Source organism: Temnothorax nylanderi, unplaced genomic scaffold (assembly GCF_030848795.1).
Source record: "Temnothorax nylanderi isolate EJ_2023f unplaced genomic scaffold, tnyl_v1.0 TNYL_tig0005_pilon, whole genome shotgun sequence".
Lineage (NCBI taxonomy): Eukaryota > Metazoa > Arthropoda > Insecta > Hymenoptera > Formicidae > Temnothorax > Temnothorax nylanderi.
The window spans coordinates 1,740,700-1,764,698 of NW_027249067.1; the positions used below are offsets into that span (position 1 = coordinate 1,740,700).

At 34.0% G+C, this 23,999-nt stretch overlaps 2 protein-coding genes across 3 annotated transcripts in view; both read left to right on the forward strand.

Annotated features, from left to right (window-relative positions):
- Hlk (hulk) overlaps nucleotides 1-17,240 on the forward strand; it is a 34,077-nt gene extending 16,837 nt beyond the window's left edge. Inside the window, exons 14-28 of one of the 2 annotated variants that reach the window (XM_071712774.1) lie at nucleotides 54-374; nucleotides 858-1,040; nucleotides 9,532-9,663; nucleotides 10,114-10,437; nucleotides 10,530-10,718; nucleotides 10,787-10,924; nucleotides 11,453-11,560; nucleotides 13,011-13,108; nucleotides 13,534-13,618; nucleotides 13,681-13,812; nucleotides 13,891-14,073; nucleotides 14,180-14,320; nucleotides 14,728-15,051; nucleotides 15,140-15,322; nucleotides 15,421-17,240. In XM_071712774.1, the coding sequence (XP_071568875.1) occupies nucleotides 54-374; nucleotides 858-1,040; nucleotides 9,532-9,663; nucleotides 10,114-10,437; nucleotides 10,530-10,718; nucleotides 10,787-10,924; nucleotides 11,453-11,560; nucleotides 13,011-13,108; nucleotides 13,534-13,618; nucleotides 13,681-13,812; nucleotides 13,891-14,073; nucleotides 14,180-14,320; nucleotides 14,728-15,051; nucleotides 15,140-15,322; nucleotides 15,421-15,608 (2,729 nt within the window). In that variant the 3' untranslated portion in view covers nucleotides 15,609-17,240. The remainder of the gene's footprint in view (nucleotides 1-53; nucleotides 375-857; nucleotides 1,041-9,531; nucleotides 9,664-10,113; nucleotides 10,438-10,529; nucleotides 10,719-10,786; nucleotides 10,925-11,452; nucleotides 11,561-13,010; nucleotides 13,109-13,533; nucleotides 13,619-13,680; nucleotides 13,813-13,890; nucleotides 14,074-14,179; nucleotides 14,321-14,727; nucleotides 15,052-15,139; nucleotides 15,323-15,420) is intronic. The other variant, XM_071712766.1, reaches the window with a different exon arrangement.
- On the forward strand, nucleotides 1,585-8,188 carry LOC139776263 (uncharacterized). The gene is made up of 3 exons (XM_071712830.1): nucleotides 1,585-1,956; nucleotides 4,587-4,904; nucleotides 6,058-8,188. The coding sequence occupies exons 2-3, from the start codon at nucleotides 4,610-4,612 to the stop codon at nucleotides 6,090-6,092; spliced, it is 330 nt and encodes a 109-aa protein (XP_071568931.1). The 5' UTR covers nucleotides 1,585-1,956; nucleotides 4,587-4,609; the 3' UTR covers nucleotides 6,093-8,188.
- Nucleotides 17,241-23,999: the final 6,759 nt, after the last annotated feature.

Sequence of the window (23,999 nt, forward strand, 5' to 3'; positions counted from 1 at the left end):
ATAATTTGCTATATATTGATTGATTGATCGTGATATAATGGAAACGCTTGCAGACAAAGAAGGAGACAAGAAGAGCCAGAAGATCCTCCAGGAGCTCGAGAACATTGATGACGAGTGCGAGGAGAAGAAGATCGACTTTGTAAAGATCTCCGACGAGGGAATCGAGAAGGAATACGATCTTCCGGGACTACCGGCGCTGGCATTCTATAGACACAAGTTCCGGCAGATCTATTCGGGCGACATGATGCACGAGGAAGAGATATTAGAATGGGTTCTTGAGCTTCGTACAACAACGCCGGATGTTATCGAGAGCGTCGATAGAAAAACATTACAAGTACTCATCAACGATGTCGAGCATCTCGCCGTATTCTTTTGTAAGTATTAACTTTTAACTACTAAATTCATGTACATATAGGCTGTTTCGGCATTACAGAAAAATATTTATAATATAATAAAAGTAAGTAAAGATATTTACATATAATAGAATTCTTTACATAATGTATCTATATCTATTGATCGATTATCTGTATATTATTTATATCTTAATTCTTTGATACGTTCGTTTTAAAGAAAAATTGGCTCAAATTTAGCCAAAGAATTCATCATTAAAATGGTTTTACGGAGTAAGGGACGTTTTATACAACAATATACTATTTTTCTTTCTTACCTAAGATAAAACCGAGGATAAAACGGATATATTGTTTATTTTGATCTTTTCAGAGCTAACGTAAAATTAGAGTTTATAATTCCAAATAGCATTTGTTCTGATAAAAATAAATTTAAAAAAATGATATAAATTTATATTTTGCGTATGTCTTTGAGATTATGCATGATAAAACAATTATGATTTTTATCAGACGACGACAAGAGTGAATCCTGCGCGGAGATTCTCGAGGAGTTAGAAACAATTGACGATGATACTGACAAACATGGTATTCAATTCGTCAAATCGAACGACGCTAAACTGGCGGCGGAAATCGGCGTTTTTTCCTTCCCGGCTCTCGTTTACTACGAGACCGGAGTCCCCATCATGTACGACGGTAAGTACCAAAAGTTTTTAATTTTGTTTTTTATTATCGAGCTTACCCTTCCCCCTATCCTACAATCCTCGTTTTTTTTTTCATGGAAGAGAAACAAGATCTAAATACCTTATGCTACGCGTTCTCCCTTTATTAAGTCACCCTTCACTACCTCGAAGTAAATCGTCATTAATTAACGAAGAAATTCCAATAAAATAAAATTTCAATAATAATGCAGTGTATTTAGTTTATTTTTTTAGTGGTTAAATAAAAAGCCGGATTGCTACTAACTTTTAAATTATATCAATTCGAAGTAGTATTATAAAGTATTACAAAATTCGAATATATTGAGATATATGTATAAATACGGTCACAATGTGAAGAGCGACTTAGCGTGTTCCTTTCAGCAATTTCCACGTCGATAAAGCGATAACGCGAAACATGACACCGACAATGATCACGGTGCGTTATCGAAGCTGATCCTGATACGCGTGTGTGCCTTTTGTAGGTAATCTTAAGAACGAGGACAGAGTTCTGGAATGGCTAATCGAACAGAAAAGTAAGGAGATTTCTAGGATGATGATTATTATTACTGGTGTACTGTTCTTTGTGACGTTAATCTCGGTCGTGACTATACCACCGGGCTACGAGTACAACACTCGCGCCGTGGTGATCACCCCGGTCACTCTACCACCACCACGATCGCCATGATCGCAGTCGTAATAAACGAGAAAGAAGGGAAAAAAACGAATAAAACGTCCGTTGAATCTAAGGGGATTTTCTGTATCGTTTATTGTGTCGATTTTATTGCCGGCAGAAGTTTCGGTTCGCGCACTGATAAAAAAAAAAGAGTTCGATCCAAAATGTAGGACGTCACGAAGCTCGGTGAAACGCGATTTTCAACATGCACGCTGGCCACATTATATTCTCAATCACGGTATAATGCATTTAAATCACACTCGCAAGCTTATCTTACTTATTTTGCCCTTTTTGTACTCGCTGTTTCGTTACATACTAGTATGCAGTTGCATCGATGCAATAATGCGGAACGCGTCACGTGTTGCCGGTGATGCGTCGTGCAAAATCTTCCCGAGCCTGTTTCGCGAAAGAAAACGTCACGGCGCGTCACCGTTAAAATATGAATAACGATTTTATAAAATGCTCAAATATTTGAAGCTTTACATATCTCGCAGCTTTCGGTGCACTAACGGCTGTTTTTTCTTCTTCTCTTTCTTTTTTTATTTCTTTTCTTTTTGGACGCGTTTAACGAAGCTTTCGTGATTTAAATCAATATGAAGTCAAAGTTGCAAATCAAAACTGTGGAAACTTGAACTATAAAGTATATTCTTATTTCAGAGATTAAAAAAAGTATAATACAAAAAGAATATAAAAATATATGTTGTAGATAAATTCTATTATATTTATTATAAATTTTATGTTTATATTGACAATTGATATCAATATCAGTATCATTGTTAATTGATACTTTTATATTATCGTCTTTAAATCACATAAATACAATAATCCTTGTAACTTTTCGTAAGCACGATTGCTTCACAACATATGCCCACATTGTGGACATTATTTGAATACTTTAGTCTGTCTTATTCAGATTCGTGTGATAAATAAACGCGTAAACTGTAAATGTTACATAAAATAGAAAGTGGGAAAAATATCAGATTTCTTCTTTTTTATATAATAAAATATAACAATATATTGCGTATGTAACAGAGTTGCGGGAATGTTTAATGTGATGCGTCTATAATGTTTGTTATTAAAAAATTTTTTTATGCATGTCATCCCTTTGGACCGAGGCCGTATCGATCACAAAAAACCTAGGTACACAATTTGGTTCTCGATCGCGCTGTATATTATCCATGATCCGTTAATATGCAGGTAATGGTAATGATCGTGATGATGATGACGACGACGACGAAGACGACGACGATAACGACGACGATAACGACGACGAAGACGACGATGACGACGACAATAATGATGATGATAATGATGATGATGATGATGATGAGGATGATGATGATGATAACGATGATAATGATGATGATGATGATGATGATGATGATGATGATGATGATGATGACGATGGCGATGATGATGACGATGATGATGATGATGATGATGATGATGATGATGATGATGATGATGATGATAATGATAATGATGATAATGATGATGACAACGACGAAGATAACGAAGATGATAATAAAGAATTAAACAAAGCTCTGAAGAAAATCCTGGACAAAGGTAAAGGTCCAACAACAACCCAGGAGGCCGAAGAGGAGCTCACGTGAGATCGAAGTGTGACGGGCTTTGTGTTGCGCGAAAGACAGAAACTATACAATGATATCCTAAAAGCAGTAGAGAAATGTATACCAATAGATGGATTGGTATTGACTATAATAACGTAATTTAGATGAAACTTGGCTGTTCACTCACCATTCATGATAGAGCTGGGCGGTGTAGGACCATACCTGCATGAACCTATTGTTACCATATTTTTTCTACTCACACTAGCAAAGTGCATCCATGTGCCTGGATTCTTTCCCATTCGGTCGTCAGAGTTTCCTCAAAGTTCTTGAACTTTCTCACATAATGCATGCCCGCCTTATAACAATTCTTCTTTGGCGGAGCTACGCAACCAGGTCATTGTCATGAATTATTTTAGTTTGTAACAAATTCTGATAAAATCTTTCTGTACTTTTGAGTAATAATGACCCATATTAATTTGATAGTTATACCATATTTTATTCACATAGAAATGTTCACGTTCGGTTTTCTTTTATAAAAAAATGTAAATACCGAGAAGTTTACGGTGCGTAGCTCCAGTCTTTCTTATTCGTATTTTTACCAATTGAAATACGAGCTTCTCCGAAGCGAGCCGATGGTTTCTGTTGACAGCTGTCGTCTGCAGCGAATTACGAGTCGAAAGGAATCGGACTAGTCTCCGTTCAAAAAGAGAAAATAATATTTATAAACATTTTCGGATTAATGCGATATATTACAAAGTATTGTAGCATGTTTCAAAATTTCTTCTCGTTACGAACATATGCATCTCATACTCGGAATTAGATGAATAATAAACATTATCGAACGTATATAGAAGCCACGAAAAGGAGGCTGGTTCACGTTTTAACGGCTACCTAGAAAGAGTCGTCGACTCGCCGCGAGAATTCTCTATTAAAACATTGTCTATTAAAAACATGCACGTTTGGCTTTTGCTAAGCAATTGGGATTGCAGTGGAACGTTCTCTATGCGCTAGCAACGTCGAGATCGCACGAGTCAATATATTTTGGTTTTTCCTCAATTCTCTCTTTTTTATTTGTTTCCAATGTCTCGTTCATTTCTCTCTTTCTCTTCCTTCTTTCTTTTTGTCATTCTTGTTCCTTTATATTCACTTCGATCACTCTTATCCGTGCTCCATTAATATTTATCATTTGATCCAGATTGACTTGTGCGATGAGACCAATCAGTCATAGGCTAGCCAATTCTTACAAATCTCTCTCATTCTCTTTGTATCTGACTCGTTGTATATTTGCTTACTGCAGGCGACGGCTGTTTCTACATCGGGATGGGAGGTAAAAGCGCGAAACCCAAGATTCCCTCCTATGAGCCCTACCAGTGCTGTCCCACCAAGCTCGCCCACGGCACCAAGGTCGCCAAGGTCACCAAAATCAGCCCAAATATCAAGGACAAGAGCAAATTTCAAGGTACCGGCAGAACGGATAAGCCACTACTGCCGGCTTTGAAGCCGATAAATAAGCTCACGGCCAAGGACAGCAAAAAATCAGCAACGATATCATCGAAAGTCGACAGCGACGCAAAGGAATCCAAGTCCAAGGCCAAAAGGGGATTTTTCGGAAGCGGTAAATATATATTTCAACTGGCCGCGAAGTTAAATGGCTGCCCACACGTACGGTCCATCAACCACTTTGGCAAATTAAAAGTAAACGTCCACCGAGGAAAACAGATTTTCATCGACACGACAATCGCACCAATTTCTTTAGAACGAAAACCAAATCGGACAGCAAACATGCAATAATATAATATAATATAATAAATTAATAAAAAAATTAATTAATTGAACTCGAATTGAAAAACAAAAGTGATCAGTGATAGATCGTCTGCTGTGGGTACCGATTTAACGTGTTGCCTTCTTTTGGGAAAAGATAGCGAGCGATGAACGCGATAAATGCTTAGCATAACAGACCGGAAAGGAAATAGTGAGCTCGAAGATAATAGATTTTTTGAGGCCGAGCCACCCGGGGCGCGAAAAGGTTCGCTGCAGCGGAAATAAGATCACGGTCACCTGACTTTTCGTCCTCGTATCTCGGATGCAGGTACCTCGCGGGTCTCGCGCGGTCCATGAAGAGCGTCAACGACGCACAACTTCCGGACGAACAAGACGATCGAAGATTCGACAATCGACACGTGACTTCCACGCGGCTCTGGCACCGGCACCGGCTGGATTCTCCGAGTCCTCGAGTCGTCAGAATAACGAGCACCGATTCGTTGATCGCGCCGACCGATTCATTAACTTATCGGGCTATTTATTCGAATGATCAATGATTCGGCCGATCATTCGTAAAGCGTAATCTCTTATCGTGTAATAATTCAGCGAGCCGACGGTGGAGCTAAGATTATTCACGATTTACAAGAAACCGCTTTCTCGCCTTAACGATTAGCGATTTTATAAATTTATGAGTTATTGCCAATAAAATGTTTTTTGGACAATCTTCTCGTCTCGGCTATACGCTTAGAAAAGAAATTCGTAAAGCAGTCTAGCTCCTAACGTTTGTAAAACTCCCATCCCGCGTAAATATACAATTTCCTACGTGATATGCATTGGTCGATCCAAAATATCTGCTTTGAATTCGGACCACGCGACCCCTCGAACATACATCGTCATTGAAGAGGACAGACGACAGCGTATTTAATACGTAAAGGCGCGAAGGATCGTGATCGTGAGAATGATTTTTCTGTCCTCTCACTGAGAGTCGGGGTTGTCGGTTGTTGCAGTTGTGGCTGGAATACCGTACCTCATGAAGGTCTAAATGGCCGACACGTACATCGACGTCTGGACGCGCGAGGTCGAGCTGTGAACGGCGATTAGGAAATGAAGAAAGAGGACTCGTAGGACGATGGTCGAATGAAGGAAAAATCCGCGCAATGACGGAAGAAGTCAGGTGCTCTATGTTATTATATGCTAACAGCTCGAACAAGATAAATTTCGTCGCTGAGCGAGTAAAGATTTAATGTCTCTTAAAGGAACGAAACGTCTCGTTGCTATTTAACACATTATTGTTATCGTTTATCGATTATCAACAATATTGTCCCATCATTGTGTTCGCCGTCGAATTCACTTCTCGTCATTACTGTGTTATCATCGTCAGCGTTATCGTCATCAGTATCATAATACAATGTCATCTTCATCAACGACGTCGTCATCTTTCTTCTCGATATGTTCATCCGTGTGTCATGCGTAAAAAAAAAATAAATAAATCCGCGAGCGATTTTAATGTTTCTGTTAATATTACGTATTTAAGGAGCCTAGATGTAAACGCATCCTACGATCGATAAAAGGACATTATAGAGAAATAATTCGCATCGGCTGTGCATATACGATACTAAAGATATTCGAGAGGAGAGTAATTTTCGATAGCGAGTATATCAGTTCGGTGCCTGCCGATGGTCACGATATAAATAGAATTATTCTCGCAACGTATGCATTTCTTATGTAGAATCTCGATCCTTAACATCCGACCGTCGTTTAACGCTGAATATTTATCGATTTTGTTTTGCTCGTTTAACCCGTTAACGTCACGAAGAGCGATACCGCTGATTTATTGCATTTCAACGACAACATTCGTACGCAGTAATGGGTAGGACTTTATAGCATAGGGAAAAGAAAGTGTAAACAGTCGCTGTTGCCGAGACTATCGATAGTGTTCTACCTAGATTTTGCGCGGTACACGCTCTAGCGTATAATTTAACGTGAGAGAGATTAATCGTTTGTAACTAAACCCTTTCATTCTGTAGCCTCCGTTTTATCGATCTCTGTATGCTTTCTCTTCTATCCCAATAAAACCTACTGATCCTCGAGCTAACTTCCCTCTTCAACATTATATTTATAAGACTAAAGAGATCTCAAGAATGAAATGGCTGAGGCTCAGTTAGCGCGAAGCTATGAACAAATGTCTTGCCTATAATTTAATTTATGACAAGATTTCTTAATAATACATGGAGTTCCTACAGTGTGTTTATGTCAGTCTTCTGTTCTAAAGCGGGAATAAATTAGACTCATCAGGAATATCATTATTACAAATTTGACGATGTCAATCAAAAAAATTGCCAGAGTTTCAAAATATTTGGCATCGTAACATTTACTGAAATCATGTATATTGCAATCTCAACCTTGAAATTTTGGAATTTATGGATGTTCGGGATTAAAATGATACAAGAAAAGAATACATCATACATAGAAATAAAATCTTACAAATTATAAATATAATTATATGTATTGTTTTTTTTTATCTAAAACGTTACTTTTAATCCCGGCATAAATATTTCTGCTCTCTCTTTGCGATATGTTGAGATTCGACACGGGTGTCTTGTTACTTCCAAAATTTCTAATGTTTATCTAGCTTATTAGGTTCATACTGATTGTATAAACTACTACAAAACGAAGAATAGCCTTTCGAAGAATCGCGATTAAATCGCGCAAAAAACACTATAATAAAAGCATCTATTTATTTATTTATTTATTTATGTATTTATTTATTTATTTGTAATTAAAATACTTTCTCTTAAGTATTCGCCATTTTCTCGCTCAGTGTCCGATCTGCGCAAAATACAAATACGTCATCACTGTCGAAATTGTCAAGTTACAGGCGGAATTCGCGTAATAATACTGTGTCGCGATCTAAGAGTGTACAGTCGATCATTTTAGGTACTTTAGAAAAATTCGTCGCGTCATTAACGAATGAAACTTTTTGTCGCACTGTATCTGTGATCACGATTATCAGACGTCATGAAATATTGCTCGTGAACGTTGTGTGCGAAACAATAAATCCGTATTATTCGCATAAGAGCAGCATGTACGATAATAAAAGTCGATATTATACGATAATAATAAATACATTTCCTAATATCCTTTGTCTTTGCTTTGTCCACCATCGCTCTAATAATGATACAGGTTCCATTATTGTATTGTACATATGCTTACACGACCGCACGATACAATAATGTTTTGTCAAAAATTTCGAATTTATCATATAATTTCCTGACTGCTTGATTCATAAAAATCTACATTAAAATTATGTAGATTATATATGAATTAATGCAGAAAAATCATAGAAAGTATAGAGATAAATTATTTATCTTTATATACGGTAAAATTAATATTTAAAAAATAAAATTTTTATTTTTATTAAGTATACTTATAAAAATAAACCTTAATTTTTAATGCTCATTTTAATCAATTTTAATAATCATTTCTTCATACAACCTCTAAACAAGTTCAAATGTTTTAGCTTAATTTGTTAAAAATTACTGTCCTTAAACAATCTTTAACAAATTAAGTGTGCTCGCAATCTCTTTTAATTTTATATAGTGATAAAATCATATTACAAAGATATATAACTTCGTCATTATAAAAATCTTTATATTTTCATAATAAAACAGTTTATGAAAAATTGAAATGAATAGCCATTCCAGAACAGCGTCAGTATGAATAAAACTATCGCTTTATCGACATATTATTTTTTAATAAAATGAATTATTATGATAGTTCTAAATACCTTTTATTTTTATAGCTAAGCTAGCGTAATATTGTCACAGAGAAATCTGTCCTCAGGAAAAATCTTAAAAAAAGAATAACTATCTTGGGCTTCAATATAATTTTGCGCATAGATATTTTATCAAAAATATGTATTTAATAATACTTTATGTTGAATATTTGTCATTATTATTTTAAATACAATCATAAAACTATATTAAAGATTTTTTACTATATATTGTTCTTGTCAAGAAAACAATTTAAAGAATATTAAAGTTAAATTTATTAAATAACACATAATAAATAAAATGTGAGGTATAGAGTATCAATTGAAATTAATTATGCTAGCTTAGTATGTAACGAAGAAAAAACTAAAATAAAACACGAAACAAAATCAAATAAGATAAATGTTTTTTTCAAAAATACTTCTCATTACTAATGCTGAATCAAAAATCCAGAACTTATGTCCGCATTTTGTAAAACATTTCGTACACATCTGTGTAATAAAAGTTGTAGTTTTAAATAATTTATAAAGAACTTTATATATATATTTCTTAATAGTGTTGGAGAGAATACCTAAATAGCTCATAATTTTAAAGATTTTTTTCCAAATTTCGAAGAAAATACTATTTGTTTCAGCATTAATTCAACTCTGACTAGCAAAATATTGGACAAGTAATTGTCGTATTATCAATTGGGCCATGTATAACATTTAGGTAATCTTCTCGACGAGACCGAAGTACTCGAATGGATGGTGAAACAGAAAACTGATGAGAGCATTGAAGAAATCGACCGTGAGACACTCTTCAAATACATCGAGACAAAAGAATTTCTCGCTGTCATATTTTGTAAGGAGCAATTTCGAATCAACGTATTTTACACGAAAATAACAACCGATAAAAAAAACTTATCTCGTTTTTTTATTTCTTTTATTTTTTTATTTTAAAGTTTTAAATATTATACAATTAACATCGTATTGTGAATATATCTGTTGTTAGATATCTATTGTTAAATACGTTATAGATTAATATGTATAATCAATTATTTTCTTATATAATTTATGATCCGTTTTCGATAATTTTATGCGAAAGGATGAGTCCAAGATGTATATTAAACTTTTCTTATATCAAGCTTTATTTTCAAAAAAATCAATTTTTAAAATTAAATAATTGATCTTCGTTCATTGTGCACTCGATTAAATTTTTGAAAAAAATTTTTATATTGTAATCAGAATAGTAGGAGATACTATAATCACACATACGTAGGATTTTATATGTTACGTAACGAAAAATATTTAGACAAAGAGGAAGATCCAGAGAGTCCCAGGGTGCTTAGGCATATCGAATTGATTGACGATGAGGCAGCGGAATACGGAATAAAGATTGTCAGGATGAAGGATCGGCTAATGGCGAAGAAATACGGTTTTCGAAATCCACCCGGCATCACTTACTTCCGCAAGGGTAAGAACATCAATTATGATGGTGACATCGACGACGAGGAAGAGATCCTCGACTGGTTGACCAACCCAGAAAATATGGAACTCACCGATCACATAGAACGTATCAACAAAAAGATGTTTCAGAAAGTCCGACAAACGACAGATTATTTAGCTGTATTTTTTTGTGAGTGTCAATGTATAATCAATATAATATAGTGTAAATAAGGACAATTATGTTTGCGTTTATCATTTCTAATATGTCGCGCGTTTGTTTAGACAGCAACGACTGCAAACAGTGCGGCCGAGTATTGGCGGAAATCGAACATATCGACGACGAAGCCGACAGCGCCGGTATTAAATTTGTCAAAATCGATGACAAACAATTAGCTAAGCAATATGGTGTTTTCGCGTTACCCGCTATACTATTCTTCAAGATGGGATCGAAGGAACCAGTTATATATGCAGGTACAAGACGGACTACACGAATTTTCTACCAGTAAGATAGATGAAAATTGAAAAGGTTGATTTAATAGGTGATCTGTACGACGAGGAGCAGATTTTGCAATGGTTGATGACGCAAAAGGACCCATCGGGTGAGGCGATCGAAGCTCTGGAAGGCGAGGCCCTATTAAATTTGATACGAGAATCGGAATCTTTAGCCGTATACTTCTGTAAGTTCCTGAATGCCCCGAGAATAACTTCATGATAAATTATCAAAAAGTTTATCGTTAATAGCTTCACGCGCTCTATTTTCTCCCTTTGTTTACTTTATTTTCATTATGTTATTAATTAATGATTGATTATCGTGTTGACGCAAATTTTTTTGATAGTGACAGCGCCAGTTTGTTTCACACTTATATCTGTTCCCTTTAAACAGCGAGATTGGACAAAAAACTGCATTTCATCAGGGAGATTTCCATAAAAGAGCGACTTTGCGGAATGTTAAAGGGATATACTTCTTGATTTCGCGATACTTCTTCCTGAACTTGTGATTTTTTTCCTCCTTCCCATTTCACAATCCTTATTAAATTAATCTTTACAATAATTAATCTTTGTATAATTATGACTGTAATGACGAGATACTAACTCTCTAACAAATGGATTACTCGTCTCGGTCTCTCTCCTCATTCTTTCTGTTACGTATCTAACGCTGTCGACTTTCGCTCCGATGCTGTACACTTTGTGTACTGATGCCGTAGGGAACAGAACGCTTTGCGACGTGTGCCAATCAAAAACGTACCGCAAGCAGATGCGCCACAGGGAGCACAGGACCGCGGAACATGCAGAGGCAGTCGAACACCACGATGGTACAACCGATCAAAGCAAGATCAAAATTTATCGATGCCCTGAGCTTCCTTGCTGTCTACATCTCTCTTTCTCTCTTCTTTCTCTCTTCCTCTCTCTGTCTCTCTATTTCTCCTTTTTCTACTTTTCTGTGATTTATAGTTTATATTTCAGTTATCTCGATCATAGATAACCGAGATATAATCCCAGCACATGCACAAACACGCACGGAGAAAAAAAAATCGGCCGTTGGAAGTGTGTAAAAGCGTATTTTGTTATTTGATTACTTGATATTACAATGAAACTTATCTCATCGGTAAATTTGTTTGTAAAAACATAAATTTGCCATTAAAGAAAACATAGTTTACTGTTTTTAATAGATAACAAATTTTATCATTGTAATCAAACTCCCTGCTTATGGCAGAAGGAGACTTAATTTATTATTATAGCAAAATAATTAACAAATGTAACACAACTATGTCTAGCAAGTAAAATTAGCATTCTTTACATTAGTGTTTAACATTAAATCCTTTTGCTTTCCGTATAACAATTGATGATATTCGTATAAAATTTACTGAGCAGGCAAACTTTTTTCTCCGTGTACAATCACGTGCGATTTATCGGTACGCAATATACGCGAGCTTTGCCGGAATCCGGAAAAGTTTTAAGAAATAATGCGTGCCAGCGTAGTGCATGCGCTTTTTTCGTAGGAAAGATAAAAATATAAAAAGTATAAAAGAACACTGATGATGGACGGGACAAGGTACACATTTGTGTACCTTAAATATGCTGACAGAATATTAAAAAGAAAAATAAATCTTTTATATGTTTAATTATAATATCGAAATGTATTTCGGTTCTCTCTTTTTAACCATCAGTGTTCCCCAAATTATATTTATTTTATAACTAATAAAAACAATTGTGGACGTAGAACCGCCACTTTCCAGGCCAAACATTTGTAGGATGCTTTCTCCAAAGAAACGATGTATTCCTCTCTCTTTCTTTTTCTTTCTTTCTCTCTGATATATTCTCTATAGTCTATGTACAATTACACAGTTACACAGGTGCACGTGCACGAGAGCAAAGCATGCGACATATGAGAACAGAACACAAGCAGCCAAGCAGTAGTGACCTACAGATCCCGATGAGCATGCAAAATTCTCTCTCGCTTATTTCGTCGATGAGACAGATGCTCTAATATCGTTGAGAGTTCAAACATCACGTATAGATCGTAGATGATCGATTCTTGTCGCAGTATTACTCACACTTTATTACGTGTATTTGCCTTGTATTTAGCAGATTCCTTCCTCGTATCGAGTAGATCTTTTACATCAACGATATCGATGTGCAATATTCCGTTATCTAGTATCGCCTCTCTATACTTTAAATAGATTAGGTATTATTAGTAGATTAAGCAGATTAGAGACCGCGAATTCGCAATAAAGATTCGATAATAATAGAATCTCTCTTCAGATCCTGACGATTGCGCGCAATGTGTGGCGATACTCGAGGAATTGGAGAACATTGATGACGATTGTGATAGACACGGTATCAAATTTGTAAAAACACAAGTAAGTGGAAACATCAGTGATGTATCAGAATCACCTTTTCGTTCTTTTTTATATTTCATTATTTTTTATGTTAAGTAAGTAAGTTGGTTTATTATCAATAACATAACCAGAAAGGGAGGTTTTGTCTTTTGTAAAAGAATTGAAAAAATGTAAAATAAAAATCTCTTATATAACCTTTCGTTTCTTCGAAAAAATTTAATTTGAAACTTAAGAAATTAAGATCTTTTGACTTAGGTTTGTATAACTTTTAACAATAATATTTTAACAAAATAAATATATAACAGTAACTTTTTTATATCAAAAAGTACAAATATGAAAATGTAATATTTGAGAATATAAAATGAATATAAATATTTTATAAATAATTTTTCTCTTAATTGTCGCTATTCTTTTCATCTACATAAGAACATCCTTCATTTTTGCAGGATTTCAAAGTTGCTGAAGATTATGGAGTGACTGATTTACCAGTATTAGTCTACTTCGAGAATCAAGTACCGAACGTGTTCGAAGGTTTGCAGTTTTGGCAATTAGCTTCCCCGATAGCGATTTTATTCACAATTATTTGTCTATAGGCGATCTCTCTGTGGAAGAAGAAGTGTTGCAATGGCTGATTACTCAAAGAACGGAAGATCGGATCGAACTGGTCACACGAATGATGCTAGAAACGTCTGTCGAGGAGACTCAATACTTAGCGGTTTATTTCAGTAAGTTAATTACTATCGAAGATCAAGATGTACTGTGATTTATTCCAGTATATGAATGTAACATCGATATCTTTGTAGCCAAGCAAAATTGTCATATATGCGACGAGATTCTGGACGGCTTGGAAAAAATCGACGACGAATGTGACGTATTTGGGATTCATATGGTGAAAATTCAAGATCTGCAGCTGGCAAAACGATATTCGATCAAGACGTTCCCGGCTCTAGTTTATTTCCGAAACGGCAATCCTCTTCTCTTTGAAGGTTCCACTACCTATATCCTAATATACTTATTATTCTTGACTATATCTAAATATTCTTGTTCTCGTAACGAATAAGGATCAAGAATTTTAAAATGTTGCATGCGTAGGGGATCTCCAAAACGAAGAATCCGTCCTCGAGTGGCTAATTGACGATGAGAATCGAGAACTGGCCGATGAGATAGAGTCCGTCAACGACAGAATGCTGGAGAGACTTCTCGACGAATCTCCTTTCCTAGCCGTCTTCTTTTGTATGTTACGAATAATCGATCTTGCGATGTTAAACTTTCTATGTAGAATATTCCTCACTAAGCACAACTTCTTTTTAACTAAAGATTTTTTAACTTGAATCAATTTTCAAAAATATTGAAAAAGGTTATTGTGTATCGTAATTTTACATTTTTCAACTTTATATATTTTTGTATATAATTAAAATTCTGTCAAAGTAAAATTTGAAACTAATTAAAACTTTATCAAAGTAAAATTTAAAATTAAAAATATAATTTTATCGTCTATTCATTTCTGTAAAGCTTAGTCTTCTTTTTTTAATAAAGAAAAAATAGAGATTCGAAATTAGTTCAAAAATCCGCAATTCAAGGAAAATTAGTAAGATAGCTGTTTTGATACTGAAACATACACACATACATATATTTTCTAGATGACGAAGATTGTCCGGAATGTGATGAAATTATGGAAGCACTAGAGAAAATTGATGGCGAAGCCGATCTTTTCGGTATCGACTTCGTTAAGATCTCCAGTTCAGAGGCTGCTGAAAAATATGGCATTCTCAATGTTCCGTCCCTCGTGTACTTCCGAAAGAAAATGCCGCTCGTATACGACGGTGATCTCATGCAGGAAGATAAAATCCTACAATGGCTCACTTCTCAAGATGTGTTTGAGATTAAGAATGAAATAGAGGAAGTTAACAGGAAGATGCTAGACAAATTGTTGGACGAGAACGAGTTTCTCGCAGTCTTCTTCTGTGAGCAAATATAAATTACAAAAATACAAATTGTGTGACGCTATATTATATTTGACAATGTCGACTCTCGTTTATCTATTGTTTCTAGATGAACATGACAGTCACGAATGCGAGGAGGTGAACGAAAAACTGGAAGAAATCGACGACGAAACTGACAATCTGGATATTACATTTGTCAAAATGGCAGATCCCAGATACGCTAGAAAATGGGGAGTTACCAAGCTTCCCGCGATTGTTTATTTCCGTAAACGTTTCCCTAGTATCTATAGAGGTAAGAAACTTTGCGGCGTAAATGTAAAAGACATATTTTTAAAAACGGCTTATTATTAAGGATCGTTTTTCTTCAGTGCTGTTTGATTTTAATTACAGGTGATATGCACAAAGAGATGGACGTTCTCGAGTGGTTACGCAAGAACAGATATCGACAGCCGGAACTCAACATCTATATGTACATGCTGATTGCCATTACCATCCTCTTCCTCATGTACACCGGTTTCCTTCTGTCGTGTTTCCGCTCGGAGCCGACCGCGCCGGTCGCGCATCCCAAGCAGGCGTGAACGCACGAAAAGTATGAAAGTGACAAATAAAGTAAAAGACAGGACTCGTGAACTCTCGCGCCTGTGTGTTGCCCGGCACTCTCAATATTCTCTCTGATTCCCGTACACGATTATATGTGGATAGGTTCGTCCGGAACGAACGATTTAACAGCGCTTTACGCGACAAGTAACGATGACCGGAAACGGAAGCGAACGGCCTGCCCGTGAGCGCGTCCGGACCGCTGTCAAACGTTAAATAATATTGCGTGAAAGAGAGGGAGAGAATGTGTCTATTGACTGAACTTCGTCATGGTACTTCGAGTTGAAAAGTACTCGCGCGTAGGTAGCGCGAGCTATAAGTTTTATCTCTCGGATATTGTAAAATGCGAGTTCATCAGTCGAGCTAAAAGATATGTAATTTTAGCAAATTGACATCGATACTATTACATTCTTCGTCCCACAGAAAAAGATACGAGCGATTAATGTTTATATTATAAAGATATATAATATGTAATCATATATACCTACATATATATATTTATAATTTATACTCGTACATGTGTATATATATAGACTTCCTTAATGTGTCATATATATGATATATTAAGGAAGTCTACTGTAATATAGGATGTTTGTTCAACACTTGGCCCACCTAGTATTGCTAATCCTAAAGAGTTGGTATATTTGGTTGGAAGATTTTCATAACACGACGAAAATATTGACGAATATCTTCATCGCTATTTATTCTTCTTCATAAGAAGAAATGATATTACCTTCAACCTTTACCGATTGCTGTTGTTATTAGTAAGATTACTATCATCTATCATTATCTCGTTAATGTTATCATTATTGTTCGCCTAAATTACCGCTCCTATTGATACTGTTATTAATACTTTATTACTGCTGTTATATTATCATTATAATTATAATCATAATTGTAATTTTATTATTACTTTTTATTATTATATTATATAATTATTATATTATTATTGTTAATGTAATGACTAATATGTATGACAGCGGTCTGTATGACAACGATCGTATAAACTTCCTTAGTTTATGTACGGTAGCTCTTATGTCAGCCAATCTTTCGCAGTAATCAAAGCAATAATTAATAATCGTTATCTTCTGATGATATAATTAACGACACAGCAAAGAAAAAATTATTTTTATATACTTATCTCACGAGGGGGGCTGTGTCATCGTTACTATAATGAATAAGAAGCGCAACTTTGGACCAACTCCAAACTGTTATGCCATTTCCATCTGCCAAGTGTGAATAGAATTACAATACGAATAATGACGTATTATATGAAAAAGCGAATCTCCTTTTAGATTGTGTTCGCAGGATTATAGATAGATAATAATTGTACATGTTATGTATTATAATTCTTTTGGATACTCTTTTGATTCTGCGATGTGGATGCGTATAGAAATATTTCAGTCACGAAAATATATCATAAATCCATTTTTCAAAATAATATAAAAATATACTAAAATTATTACAATCATTCTATTAGTAGAATTATTTTACTATTAATTATTGGCGTGTTATTCCAAAGCTCATTATGATTTAAGCAACGCAAGTAAAACAATTATAAAAACATGTTAATAAATTTATTGTCTTAATTGTGTAAGACATTATATTGATTACTGGCGCATTTTGTGACTTTCGAAAAAAATACCCATTATGCGAAAAATAGATGAAGTTAGAATGTAAGCCAAAAATTAAATTGAAAATGTAAATCGGAGACTAAAATTTTTACTGGCAAACGTAACGATTAAATTGAACGACGATACCAGTAATATAATTGTAAATTTTTTTAATGCACTTGATATATATATACCTGATATATAACACAATTCTTCTATAATGTTATAAACAATTTTTCGAAAAGTTGATCGACAATAAACAAGTAAGTCATGGATGGTAAAACGCTCGTTGCAACAATAACCCTGTATGGACGAACATGATGTAAGAATTGCACATTGTCGTGTTGGACGTCAATAGGTAAAAAATACAAATTTACATAAAAGTGAGAGCAAACTGTAGTCATGCTTTTTATAAAAAATGTATAGAGCACCGAAAGAACACATCCAACCAGCTTGAAAGCTAATTACCAGCTTGAAAGATAAACTATAGTTATAAACAAAAAGTGTGAGTCGTCGGAAGGATATAAAGAAAAACATAACATAAGAGACAAAACTTATGTCAATATATCTTATGACTCTATCATACATCACATTTAAATTCTCAGTCTTTTTTTAAATTGATAGTAATATCTATTATCGTGATTTTTGATAAAAAAAAACATTTCTACAAAAACATTTCTTATCTCTCTTCTCCTTGTATGTTTCTCCTTGTGTAAAATTTCAAGTGTAGGCCAATTAAAATCGTGCCCATATGATAATCTATATTTGCTCACAACCAAGTGATTGCTTTCGTGTTTTTTTAATATAATTTCAATGTTCCTTAACTTTGGTCTTAATTAAAAGACACTTAGAAACCAGAGTTAAGGAATATCAAAATAATAACCAGAGTTAAGAAACACGATTTTATCGGTTCAGCCGTTATATTGAAATCCAATAATCTAAGGGTTTCTCAACACGTCGTATCGTGTATAGATACACGGGGTTTGTTTTTATCGCTGAACTGGCTGTACTAGTTCAAGAACTGTACATACACTAAAACATGAGAATCTTGTATGTACGTTTCTCACGTTTCAATGTACTATATGTACACTTCTCGAACTAGCAGCCAGTGCAACAATAGAAAACAAACTGTGTCTTGTTGCGCGTACAGTACACTTGACGCGAGACACTAGCGTGTCTCTTGATATCTTCGCACAAAAAATCGTAACGAGATGATCTTGGTCTCGTCTTGATCTTGATAGCGATAGCGACAACGATAAAGTTGCCGACAAAGGTATAGCTTTCCACAATGCGAGGCGATAGCGCGATAGCGATAGCAATAGCGACAGCGACAAAATTTTCAACCTATCGGAAGCCATGTATCAGTGCTGTACCTTTGTCGGCAATCTTTTCGCTATCGCTATCGCTATCGCTATCGCCTCGCATTGTGTCTGGGGCTTATAGCCCCAGACACAAAATTTTTAACCTATCGGAAGCCGTGTATCAGTGCTGTACCTTTGTCGGCAATTTTGTCGCTATCGCGACTAAGCGTGCGTTAAGTCGCAACTTTGACGCAATAGACTATACGTTAATCATCAATATCTTTTTAACCATAAGCGACACAAAAAATTCCTTTTAAAGGCAGAAAGTCCTAACAACATACTTAATTTTGATTGCGATTAAACTTCTCCGATACGTCACATATCGTAGTTATAATATGGCAAAATACACTAAAATATAGCCCATTTTTGCAACTTTAACTGCAGATATCTCAAAATTGTGACGTGATAGAGCAATTTGGCAAATGGGATCGTATTCTGCGTCCAAAAAACTATCGAATGTCGCAAGGTTCGTTCTTGTGCCCTTTTTTTGTTGTATACAGTGTAATAATTAATGTGAAAGTGTCCGCGTATTAATCGTTGCTTAATTATGTGCAATATGCAAAAGAAACAACATGGTTAATGTGTGATTCATACATCTCATTCGTCTTGGATCTTTCATAACGCAATACATCGCAACACTGTTCGCATAACAAACGATAGCCTTTTGTTGTTTTCTTTTATCCAGGGACAATCCATTTACATTTCAGCGAAGAATTTATGTGTTAATCTAATCTATCGTTTGTTATGCGAACAGTGTTGCGATGTATTGCGTTATGAAAAATCAAGACAAATGAGATGTATGAATGACACATTAATCATGTTGTTTCTTTTGCATATTGCACATAATTAAGCAACGATTAATACGCGGAAATTTTCACATTAATTATTAGAGGAAAGTCTCCTATTATGAGATACCACATCTATTTTGCGTGTTTGCTGGAAGTTTATGTGCAGAATTGAAAACTGTAGTAAACGAGTGCACGCACGATCGAATAATAAATTTTTGCGTTAATGACATGATTGGACTTTTAACTCCTGTTGACATACGTTTCCTGTTAATGCGTGACTCATGATTTAATCTTTTCTTTCCTTGAGCCATCGAGATCATTCAAAAGTGAATCGACGCATTTGACGATTCTTCCCATACTTTTGGCCTCCTCGCACAATTACAGTTATTATAAAAAATTATTTACGTATTTACAATTTTATGACTTCTAATTTTTCATAATTTTATATATTAATGTATTGTGCAATTAATATGTATGTATGTATTAGTTTATTGTTACCGAGCATGGACGTAGGAATATCTGAACATATTTCCGCGGAATTGAAGCTGAGAAAAAAGTAGAATCATGATCATTCAAGATAGCGATGATAATTACACGGAGTATGGTTTATTTTATATTCACTTTTCCATTACTTTTAATTACAAAATACGTAATCTCAAATCGCAGCAATGTTTCAGTTAAAATTACGTTATATCAACATTAAAATAGATATATCGTGTACGCAAAATCTGATCATTCGAGATAGTCCCAATGGATTTCCCCCTCATTCCTCAAATTTAACTTTCCTCGTTCAAAGAAGTACTTTACGCTCCGTCCAGATATACGTACGTCCATGTTTCCGGATTACACAATTCCTCTCATACTTTCTTTTACTCATATTTCATTAACTCTCAATCTTTTATAAACCGAGGCATGTATGAGGAGAATCGAAGGATTAAATCGCTAGGATCCTCCAACAATTGACGTAACCACGCATTACCCCAATTATATACTTAATATATATATATTTATATATATATATATATTTCAATAATTTTGCAAAATTATTATTACTTAAACGTTGTTTTGATATTAAGTATAATGTCAACGTCAAGTAACGTCATGTAATGCACTTATGTGTACATGTGTAATATAATTCATTTATCACAATTAAACTTTACATTTGTAAACCTTTATTTGTATAATTTCTTTTTAATCTAAAACTAGTTATCGCGATTAACTATTGAAAAAAGAAAAAACAAACGATGCTTTATTGCGACTCAAAATACAACAGATATAAAATTGAAATGTATACATATACATATAGGCATATATTTCTCCATACATTTAAATACATGAAACTATACTACGCGCGTAATTATGTAATGTTTGGAATAAGTTCTTCATAAGTATACAAATTATTTCTTGACTTTATGTATCCCTGATCCACACACGAGCGCTCTTTATTTACAATATTAGTACGAAACCTTATTCAACATATATTTTATCTAATCGCTGCACGTGAACTTGGTGTGAGACGCTACCGCGTCTCTTGATATATTATCTGCATATATAATATCTGTACGTATTGCAGATTTATACATTTTATCAATTACATTCAAATGCCTAAATTACTATTTTTTATGATTGCATAATTGTTAATCTTAAACAAATAACGTTAGTAATTCGCTACACATGGTGTCCTTTCACAAGCAGCAATCAGATAATGTTATCAATGTTTACAAAATAAAACGAAGCCAGAGAGTACTCGTGTGATAACAGAAAGCAGTTACGCAAAGGATTACGAGATAAATTGCACTTGAATGAAAGTGCATTTTGCATGAAGTGAATAAAGTGTTGCGCTAATTTAAATAATTATACCAATTAAATAATCCCGATAATAAAGCAATCCAAATGTAAGTCAATTAATTTAATACATAAAATAAATTAATGAGTAATAATCAGCATTATTAATTACTGACAGCATACAATAAAAGTTGTAATAATATAATTAATTAATTCAAGTTTATTGCATAATGCTATATAATGTTTTCTATAAATCCATTATTTAATTTATTACAATTATTAGGTAAGCATTATTAACAAAAATTAGATTTCGCGAGTGTGTATAATATAACAGTAATACATTTTAATTATTAGATAAATTTTAATGCGTACTTTAGTAATCAGTTTTTATTTAATATAAATTGCTTCTAAATATAACAAAAATGTTAATCTGCGGAAGTTATACTTATATTCTCGTTTTACTGCAAAACAGTTACGAGTTAGATGTGAGTTGATGCAGTCTTTATGGTCACACACACGACACGTTTTATCATATTTTTTGGCTTATCTACAAATGCTTTTTCGTGTTTCTTATGCATGTTTTATCAACAATGCATATAAAAATATATAAAAGGTCATTGACGTTTTAAATTACAGTAACATCGATAATGCATTTTATATAATTTACTTTTACATAATATATGTCATTATGATAAAAACACCTTCAATAATTCCAATCTTGTTTCTCAATAGTGTCCTACATTATTTCTTTTATAGAAATGCGTAAACTATAGATGAGATAAAAATTATTTAAGACATGCTCTTGTGAATCTTTGATAATAGTAGATTTATTTCTATCAATCAGTATTATGTTTTAATCTTGTTTCACCTAATCTGTTTCTCTAACATAAAAATCAAGTTTTTATTAAATTATTCTTTTAAAGTAAATTTTCTTTAACTTGCTTTCATTAATTCTTCCATCTTTGATGTAATTTAATTTACTTCGTTATATTTTATTTTTAATAAGATTAATATATTTCTACGTATAATTTACATATGTATAATTTACATAAAAGAGAGTTCCAGAAATAAGATAACAAAAAATAAAAGATTCTTTAAGTCGCAGTTTAAAAAAGATAAGAATTAAGAATTTGTTATTGCGCAATGTCCAAGAAAGACATAAGATAACTGTATGACTCATGTTTTCCATTCTGTTTTTCTACAGGGTGTACCAGACTTACCGTAACACCCGTTAATGGCAGATTCCTGAGATCATTTGGAGACAAAAATCCTAATGCCAAAATGTTGAGACTGCCAAATTGTCATCCTGATATTCGTCGGTTTTGAGAACAGTGTACAAAGAAATAAACTGAATAATAATTTCACATATTTCTATCAAGTTGAATAAAGTTGAAAAGCCGTTTTGACATGCGACGTTCCTGAGTTTGTAAAATTTCGACAAGCATATTAGTGAACTTTAAACCTTTCCCGTTCAAACACTGTAGCAGCTTCGACCTTTTGGCATTAGATGTTTTGTCTCCAAATGATCTCAGCAATCTATTATTAACGGGTGATAAGGTAAGTCTGATACACCCTGCAACTTGTGGCAACAAAATTTTTAATTAATCTTAAATCACACACAAGAATTACAGTGCAAAAAATTGACTTTTAATTTTAATAATTTTGATTAACTGTTTTATTTTGCTATTTCTCTTTCTTTCTTCTTATCTCAGATTTAAAATATCATTAAAATAAAGAAAATAAGTCCCTCGTAGATTTTATCATTTATTAATTTGACATCTACTGCTGCTCGATTATTGGCCTTATTCATTTATTGTTTTTAGACACACGAGCGAGATTCTTTTAAAAAATTAGATTTTATCATGTTTCTTACTCCACTACATTATTAATCCACTCATAAAAAAACCTGTGTAAGACGTTTTACTGTTGTACTTTCCCGCAATGCTGACTGGTTCTCTTATTGCGCTTACTTCGTAAGCATCTATCATCGTATATTTTAACAGTTTTATATATCAAGGGGTTAATAGTGTAATGTAATAGTAATAGTATAATTGAAGCTAAATAGCGCGCGTCTGTGTCTAGTATAATTAAAAATTCTATGACAATAGGGAATCACTGAAATGATTTGCGTCATAATTCGTAACCACTGACGTCAAAAAGATTACAAACAAGAACTCTTCGACCACTTTCCAAGAAAAGGAGAAAGAAGATACTAAAGAGACATGATTATATTCGCAAGATGTAAACTTTTTTAGTAGAAAATTTTGTATTGGATTTGACTTCTTATAAAACATATGAAGGATACAGAGAAAAAATCAAACGATCAAAATTTTTTGTCGAAATTGATCTGGTCATGCTATATTGTGGCATTTTCAAAGAACTTTTATAATCTGGTCTGTTTTGATCAAGCACAGCTGTAATTCATTGCAAATAACGCCGAAAGATCTACCGTGCTGGAGAAAAACAATCATAATTCACGCGCTTATGGGGAAAAATCATCAGATTCCAACACAATGTAGTCACTAAGTAATTGATCTAATCATGCTATATTGTGACATTTTCAAAGAACTTTTATAATCTTATCTGTTTTGATCAAGCACAGCTGTAATTCATTGCAAATAACGCCGAAAGCTCTACCGTGGTAAAGAAAAACAATCATAATCCACGCGCTTGTGGGGAAGAACCATCAGATTTCAACACAATGTAGTCACTAAGTAAACACTGTGCATTTCGATATTCATTACCCGTACTTTTTTCACTAGCTTTCTAAGATATCTGATGTCTTGAAATTTAAAATTGCGTTTTTTTTTTCGAAATTACTCCGG